We start from the raw sequence: 8,934 nt of genomic DNA on the forward strand, positions 1-8,934 counted from the left end.
TATTCTGCTCCATGGCGTTGTCTTTGTAACAGTGTTGTGTTTCTTGTGCTTTAATTTATGTACAGCCGCGGTGCGTTCGTGTGTCTCGGTCGTTGTGATGTCGGCACGTTGCAGCTTTTGGTGTAAATGTTTGATCGTTTCTTCTGCTTTTCATCAATAAACAATAAGAAATCTGAGAAAAAAAAACTTTATTTTCATAATGAAGGTACAAATGTTTAGAAAAGTGTGTCAGCATTGTCAAATATTCTCACTTTGGAGCTTTTTTGGCTCCTCCTTTGCCTCCTTTCTCTCCTTTCTCTGCAGCAGCTTTCTTCCCTTTTCCTCCCCCGGCCTCCTTTGTGGATCCTCCTCTCTCTCCTTTCTCTCCCTTTTCCCCTTTTTCTCCCTTCTTCTTTGTTGAAGGCTCCTTTTCTTCCCCTTTCCCCTCTTTGGCACCTTTGCCTTCCTTTTTGCCCTCTTTCTTGCCCTCTTTGCTCTTCTCTCCTTTTTCGGCCTCCACCTTCCCGGAGACGGTGGACACCTCCTCCTTTTCTTCAGGTTTGGCAGCTGCAGAGAAAACAGTGAAGAGTTTGGAAGGTTCATCACAGAACCACAGGTAATCAAACAGGATTCCTTCCTTTTTTCTGTTTTTACATTTACAGATTTGATGATTTTCTTTAAACACCAGTGAAACAGATTAAATCAGGGGTGGAGGAGGGTGGAGGAGGGGCACTCCTCTTCCTGCAGGGTTTCTACACCCCTGACAGTAACGATGGGCTCATTATCAGACTTCCTGAGAGGATCGTCTCTGACACACTGGGATTGGCGGCTGTGGTGTGAAGAGTGAACAGTAGTGGAGCAAATTGAAAGTGGGAGGTGCTGATGTGTCCATGTGAATGTCTGTTTCTCATGTCAATCTGGAGGAGGAGGAGGAGCAGGTGAGGAAGACCGAGGACACTTCATTCAAAGGTCAGACAGCAAGTTTATTCAGGTGCTTCATGCAAACAGGTTGAAGACAAACACACGAGACATTACATGTAAAAACAAGAAACAGAAAACATCAGGAGGTGTCTGAGGAGCAGTGAGGAGGTCTGAGGAGTTGTGAGAAAGTCTGATGTGAAAAGGTTTTAATCTTCTCAATAAGTTGCAGTTCATCTTAAAACCAAAGAAGGGAAACATGGAGGAAAACTCACAAACAGAAAGAGTCAGCAAACTGGAAGGAGGAGAAGGAGCAACAATCAAGACTCCTCCAGGAGGAGCAGGTCTGACACCTCCTCTGCTCCTCTTTGACTCTGGACCTGATCACTCACTGTGTGGACAGCAGGAGTATCAGCTGGAGGAGGAAGAGGAGAAAGAGGAAGGAGAGAAGGAGGAGGAGGAAGAGGAGAAATAGAAACATGTTTAGGCTTAACTCAGTGATGAAGATGAGGGTGTGTCTCAGTGATGAAGATGAGGGTGTGTCTCAGTGATGAAGATGGGGGGGGCCAGTGGCCAGTGGCCAGTGACTTACATCCGGGGATCTCGGTGAGCTCGCTAAGTGGCGGCACCGTCTCCAGCGTGTTGGCGTATTTCTTGGCGGCTTGTCTCTGAATGTGACGAGCTTCGATCTCCTTCTTGGTTCTTGGGATTCGACATTTGAAGATGCAGCAGAGAGTGATGACTGCGAGGACCAGAGGATTACACAGATTAACAGATTGTCACACAGTTACTAGATAGTTTACACACTGACTCCATCTAGTTTCTACTGTTTAAACTGCTAGATTCACTCCTTCTGCTTCTCTGCGCTTTCTGTACTCTGTGCTGTCCATTCAGTCTTGGCTCTCTCCTGTCCCATTAGTTTGCCAATCTTTTTTTGTTTGTTTGTTTGTTTGTTTGTTTTGCTTTTAGGTTGGTCAGTCGGTCAGAAGATTGGCCAGTGTCTTGGTTGGTTGGTCAGTCAGTCAGTCTGTTGGTTGGTGGGGTTTAATTCAGTTGGTTAGTGTGTTGGTTGGCTGGTGGGTTAGGGTCAGTCGGTCTGTTGATCAGTGTGTTGATAAGTTTGTGCATCTGGGTCACTTGGTCTGCAAGTTGATCTGTATATTTGGTTTGATAGATGGTTGGGTGGGTCGGTCAGGGAGCTGGTTGGTCAATCAGTTGGTCAGTCAATGTGTCCGTTGCTTGGTTGGTGGTTTTTGGTTGGTTGGTCGGTTGGTCTGTCAGTCAATCAGTTTGTTGGTTGGTTTGTTTGGTATGTCGGTCAGTCAGTTGATCTGTCAGTCGGTCAATTTGTTGACTTGTTGGTTGGTTGGTTCATTGGTCAGTTCTTTGGATGGTTGCTCAATGAGTGAATTTGTTGGCTTGTTGGTTGCTTGGTTGGTTGGTCAGTCAGTCAGTTTGTTGGTTGGTGGGTTTGATTCGGTCGGTTGGTAGATCAGTTGGCTGGTCATTGTGTTGGTTGGTTGGTTGGTGGGTTTGGGGCGGTAAGTCAGTCGATCAGTTTACTTGATTGGTTTATTGGTTAGTAGGTCGGTCAGTCAGTCGGTTAGCCTGTTTGTCAGTGTGTGGGTTGGTTGGGGATTTACATCAGTCGACCAATATGTTTGTTTGTTGACTGGTCGCTCAGTCATTCTGTAAGTTAGTCAATCAGGTGAATGGTTGGCCAATCAGATGGAATGTTCGTTGGTGGGTTTGGGTCGGTCAGTCTGTCAGTGTGTTTCGTTGTTCTGCGTGGTTCAGTCACTTTGTTGGGTTGTTGGTTGGTCAGTCGGTCAGTCCTTCGGTGGCTGTCTTTTCTTTTCTCTCATTCTATCCTCTGATCTCCAGTCAGAGCAGAAGTCTGCCAGTTTTCCTTAAAGTTTCCTGTTGCTCACGTGGAATCATTTGTAATGAAAGTACTGTGTTGAATCAGGTCATTTTACAACTGTCAGAGCTGCAGTGAGAGCTAACTGTTGGATTCTCTCTGCTGTTCAGACGCAGTCAACCTGAAGCTGGAGTGTCGCCACAGCCAATCAGGATGAAGGGGGGGTTACTGACCCACGGCCAACACGAACACCGAGAAGATGCCGATGACCTGCCACAGACGAAGCCCCCAGAACACCACTGTCTCCGAGGTAACCGGGTCGGGCTTCTTTGGAGGGTCTGTGGGCATAAGCTGCAAGAAGCCAACAACAAAACACCGTTTTCATCTAGAAAGTCCGAAACAAATCAGTGAATTTTCAACACCATCTATCAAATATGACATTTTTCCCAAAGTTTAAAAAAGAAAATCTGACGGGCAGTGGGAACCAGAAACACACACACACACACACACACACAGTTCTTTCTTTATATGCTGATATTATGAACATTTCTTCCTTTTACTGTTAGACTCTGTGACAGACGGAACAGCGCAATCATTCGGTTGAGCAGATATGGCCGTTCTTCAGTCACTGCATAATTAATCCACTCTTTATCGCTGCTCCCCCATATGAAAGGCTCTGTTTCCAGTAGGGACATTTCAGGGGGAATCGGCTCATATTCCCGTCTGGGTGGAGATGTTTTGTTTGGGTTGCTTTCTGAAGTGTTGATGGTTTTTCAGTAACAGCAGGAAGGATGGGTGCTGTAGGGTGGAACGCTAACCACTGATAGTGCCGTTTCTAATCTTCATCCTGCGACGAGAAAGTCTGAGAGCCGTGAGACCGGTGGGAGTGAAGCAGAATGACGGCTCTCAGTGTTTGTTGTGTAAAAGCGCCTTGCTCTCTGCAGACCGGATCAAATCTGTGTTTGTGATGAATGTGCGACGAGGCTGCTGAAGGCAGCAGAGCCTCGAACCCCCCCCCGGGAGCTGCTCCACATCCTCGTATTGATCAGCTGCTCTAATGACAGCAGCCTGTTTGGAAACACAATACCTGCTTGTTTTGTGTTTTTTGTGGAAAGGATCAAACGGTCCATCAGAGAATCAAAAATCGTTTAGTTTCTGAGAACACCAACACAAATACTGAAAGTGACAAACAAAAGCAGGTGAACCACATGATGTGGCGTGGAAACATATTTTTACATGACAAATCCTTCAGGTAGCAGGAAATGTTCCCGTCATCTCTGGTGTGCCTTGCTTCCACTTTGCTCTGTTTTTTTATTTTTTGTTTTGTGCAGTTCTTATTTGGAGGAGAAGAACATGTAGAACTAGACTAAAGTTTGCAGCAGAGATTCTAAAAAAGGCTTTTCTCAAGTCTTTTCTGTCACTTTCCATCCAGTTGGAACAAACGGAGTGACCTCCGTTGGTTCTTCACTTTCACCTCGTAGCGTTTGTTACACCTCCCTGAAACGATGTGGAGGTTCCATCGAAGCAGAACTAGGCCTCGTTTTCACCGCCTTTCACGTGAAAACATCTTTTCAGAAACATTTTCCCTTTACAGAACAGCGTCTCCAAAATGAATTGTGTTTCCATGGAAATGGGGGAAATGCTGAAATCTTTTTTTTTTTTTTTTTTTTTTTAACCTGTCCTGTAAAGCACGGAAGCAGCAGAATGTTGGTCTGGCTGCTATTATGTTCCCAACAGATTTGCTCTTTCAAGATGAGTTTAAAGTATAAAGCTCCTCTTGATGACATGGTTTCTTACTTTATTTTATCGAGTTTGAATACTGATACATGATATTGCTGGGACTGACAGGGGGACAGACAGACAGGAAGAGAGACGGAATGAACACCCAACCGGGTGAGCATGTCTCCCAAGACCCTATGCAGAAAAGAGAGCGGGACTCTAACTTTAACAATGAGAGAACATGGACAGACCACCAAATTGGACTGTTATTACAGTGACTGTTAAAGGAAAAGTACGGTTTAAACAGCTTTCACGTTGTTTATAGAATGCATGCGCAGTCCGGCTCTGGCCATCCGTTCTCTTTGCCTCTGCGCTCGCCTTTCAATGAGCTCTTCATCTGTATACTCTGGCTCGAAACTGTCAGGACACCCTTCATATTCAAAGTTCTCGTCCACCACATCTTCGTCCAATAGATATGCGTCCACTTTGCACTAAACTGGAAGAAAAAAAGTTGTTGTGTAGCCTCCGGTTGCCCGGGAAACAATGAGCCGTACTGCGCATGTGCGCAGCAGCTGTAAACAAAGCTTTCAGTTCAGAGGTCAACAAAACCACTACAACATTTTTCTCGCCACACCGGGCTGTCGTGGAGGAGAGGCGTGAGCGGACCATGATGAAGTACTGGTGAAACTAATGAGTTTTTGGATAATTAAGCCGTTTAAGGAGCGGCGTTACCCATGCCCCGTCTGCTAGACGTATACCGATGTCCGCTGCTCAATTTTGGACCTAAATTTCTCCTGAAGCACTGTTCGGATCAGAAAAGCCTTCTGGGTGAGTATATTGTTCTACTTCATTCTATAAACAACGTGAAAACTGTTTAAACCGTCCTTTTCCTTTAACCATGTCTAACCTGGGTCGTTGACCCTCTTCTGCCATTGGTCGTCACCTCCAAAAATTTACCTGCCACTAAAATTCTTCACCAGCTAAATTAAAAAACGCCTTCAAGCATCACTTAAAGAATACAGTTTTGTGCAGATTAAACTAGATTTTTACTGTTTTTACTGTTTTTACCCCCCCCCCCCCCCCCCCCCCCCCCCCCCCCCCCCCCCCGCTGATCTGCCACCTTATCATGGTTGGAGGAGTTTGAGCACCTTCATGATCCCAGGAGCTATGTTGTCTGGGGCTTTATGGCCCTGGTGGGGTCCAAAGACCAGGGGCCAAAGGGGATTGGGATCAGGGACCAGGGGCCAAAGGGGTCCAGTTACCAGGGGTTGGAGGGGGTCCAGTTTGGGGACTAGTGGCTGGATGGGGTCAGGTTCAGGGACCACAGGATCCCATCTCTGGTTTTGAAGATGATGCTGTCCTGTTGGCTTCTCAGAACCTGGACCAGCATGCACTGGGGTGGTGTGCAGGTGAGTGAGAAGTAACAGGGCGGCTGTGTATGTTAGCAGAGGGATCCTCTCACGATTGGGATGTTGTTGGTTTGATTCCCGTCTCTCCCTATCCGCATGTAGAGGTGTCCTTGGGCTGTCGGTGGATGGATTGAGCGCCTTGCTTGGTAGACGTCTCACTGGTGTGTGAATGTGGTCGACAGTGTAGAAAGCACTGTATAAGTGTGAACGTTTACCATTTATGAAGATCAGCACCTCCAAATGGAGGCCAGGAAGTGGAAAAAGGCCTTCAGCCTTCTCCCTGTCGGTGGAGACACCTGGCCCAGGTGGGGGACTTCAGGTGTCTTGGGGTTTTGTTCATGAGAGGATGGAGGTGAGATTGACAGGCGCATCAGTGCAGCGGCTGCAGTGGTGCAGTCATTATATCGGTCCATCGTGGTGAAGAAGGAGATAAGCTGAAAGGATGCAGTCTGGATTTACCGGTCAATCTATTTTCCTACCCTTACCTATGGTCATAAGCTCTGGGTCAGGACCCAAAGGACAAGATCTGGACACCAGCGGCTGAAATGAGCTTCCTCTGTAGGGTGGCTAGGCGCTCCCTTAGAAATAGAGAGAGGAGCTACGTCACCAGGGAGGAGTTCAGAGTAGAGCCACTGCTCCTCAGTCAGCTGAGGTGGATCGGCCATCTATCTCTTTGAAGAGCTGAATTAAGTGTCTGGAGACAGGAAGGTCTGTGGACAGGAAGTCTGCACACAAGAAGTCTGGGGACAGGGAGGTCTGGCCATCCCTGGTTAGACTGCTGCCCCTGTGACCCGGTCCAGGATAAGCAGTAGAGGTTGGGTGGATGAACAGATGCTGTTTTGTGACGTATTTCCTTTCGAGGTGGCTGCTGTACCATCAGGTATCACACAGCGCATGGTTCATCAGGTGGTACTTCAGCCAGCACCGAGGTCAACCAGCCTCGTCAAGCTTTCTTTTCAACACTGTCCAGCTGTTGCTCTTCATCATCTTCTATCTCGTTGTTTATCCTTTTGGATTGTGATGGCTTCATGCCGGGAATTAGGCTGAGAGGCGACCATGATTATCGTCTCATCTCACTTCGACTTTTAGGGACCACACGATCACAGAAAAGATACATTCATTCACCTTCACACTGAAAGTCCTCCAGGTGAAATCCTCCACTACGCCTGTGATCCCGTCTGTGAATCAGCACTGTTACATTCTGAGCAGAATGAGGTTCTGTTGCTCAAAATGTGTGAGTTCACGTCCTCTTTCCAGGTTTCAGTGACTGAAGCTTTTCCTTCTGCAGAGTCACAGAAAACAGACTTCCTGAAGTTTAAGAGAGAAAAGCTGCAGCCTGCGTCCGTATGGAACGTTCTGCAGGAATCACAAGACTTCATTCTCCCCTCATGTCTGTTTAACAGGAACTGCCTGCCGCTTCAAGGAATGGACAGATAGATGAATAGATGAATGGATGAATGAACGGACAGATGGATGGATGGATGGACGAGTACTCTCAGAAACAGCAGCACCCTGGCTCTCTTCCTGAATGTTTCCTTCTCAGCTCAGGAGGTAAACAACGTTGAACAAAGGCCGTAAATCATCTGCTGGAGGTTCTGCCTGTAATGACCTGAGAAGCTGACGGAGCTGACGGAGGTGATGGAGCTGATGTGTGGGATGGATCTTACCTCCGGGTCGGGGATCTGTGAGAAGACGGAGCAGCAGTGAGACAGTAGCAGGGCTCCCAGCAGCAGGAGCTGAGGTGGACATCCCATCGTCTCCTCTTCTGCACCTCCTTTCTCCTCCTGCTGCCTGCTGCCGCCTGCCTCCTCCTCCTGTCTTCTCCTGCCTCCTCTCTCCTCCTCCTGCCTCCTGTCTCCTCCTCCTGCTTCCTTCTGTCTCCTCCTCCTGCTTCCTCCTCCTGCCGCCTCCCGTCTCCTCTTGTGTCCTCCCTCCTGCCTCCTCCTCCTGCCTCCTCCTGTCTCCTCTTGTGTCCTCCCTCCTGCCTCCTCCTCCTGTCTCCTGCCTCCTCCTGCTGTGGTGACGGTGTTTACGGGACGGGAGCGCGGCGTCCTGGAAGTGCGGAGCGGCGGCGGCGGTCCTGCTGCAGGTCTCCGCCCATCCCCTCTGCTCTGGAGGCTGCAGCCGTGCAGTCAGCCGGCATTAATTAATTAAAGCTCTGGTGTGGGTTACAGCCGGCCGGTGGTGACCCAGCGGGGGGAGGGGAGGCAGCTCGGCCGGCACAGGAGACGTCTTTATGACCTCAACACTGCCAAACCGCTCCTTTAATGAGCAATCATTCATGTTTGTGTTACCATGATAACGTCCAAACGACGTAAACCAAAGTAAACCATCGCCGCAACATCTACGTCTTGTTTCAGTTTCCACAACAGCTCTGGACAGCATGGCAAAAAACAAAACACCAAAATGTTACTCCATGAAGTTGCTCCAGGTTGTTTTTTCACTCAATGCAACATATTCTTCAGAGCTCACGAGTTGAAAAAATCAGATTGTAAGACATGAAGCGTGTTCCACTGTTTCATTCTGCTCCTCCTGCTGACGTAGATCGACTAAAACCAGGTGGAAAACGCTTTACAGCTGGACTAGCCAGCACTGAGCTTTACAGTTAGCCTAGCAGTTGGAATAGTACTTCACTTTACAGTTAGCCTGGCTGTTATCCTAGCACTTAGCTTTACATTTAGCCAAACAGTTAGCCTTACAATTATCCTAACTGTTAGCTTTACAGTTAGCCTAGTAGTTAGCCTTACAGTTCACCAAATTACCTCCGATAAATATGATTTTTTTCAAATTGGTTTATTTACTTTTTTTTTATTTTACTTATTTATTTATTTATTTATTTATTTATATGTGTGAATATGAGAAGCTGCTGTCTGGCGATCAGACTCAGATCTATGGAACTCAACGTGTGGTGCAGCAGCTCATCTAGGCTACACAACAGACACCGAGCGCTTGTGTCGGACGTGTTTCAGGGACATTTAAGACTCACTGACCAATCTCATCCTATTTCAAATAGAGATCTGTGTGTCATCTGTGTATTGCTTGAAATTA

At 47.5% G+C, this 8,934-nt stretch overlaps 1 protein-coding gene across 1 annotated transcript; it reads right to left on the minus strand.

Annotated features, from left to right (window-relative positions):
- Window positions 1–247: 247 nt before the first annotated feature.
- Window positions 248–7,708, minus strand: tmie (transmembrane inner ear). Its single transcript, XM_030115001.1, has 4 exons — window positions 7,554–7,708; window positions 2,992–3,109; window positions 1,490–1,639; window positions 248–546 (listed from the first exon to the last, which is right to left on the minus strand). The coding sequence occupies exons 1-4, from the start codon at window positions 7,638–7,640 to the stop codon at window positions 248–250; spliced, it is 654 nt and encodes a 217-aa protein (XP_029970861.1). The 5' UTR covers window positions 7,641–7,708.
- Between the last annotated feature and the right edge of the window lie 1,226 nt (window positions 7,709–8,934).

The sequence above is a fragment of the Salarias fasciatus genome, chromosome 18 (assembly GCF_902148845.1).
Source record: "Salarias fasciatus chromosome 18, fSalaFa1.1, whole genome shotgun sequence".
In the NCBI taxonomy this organism is placed as follows: domain Eukaryota; kingdom Metazoa; phylum Chordata; class Actinopteri; order Blenniiformes; family Blenniidae; genus Salarias; species Salarias fasciatus.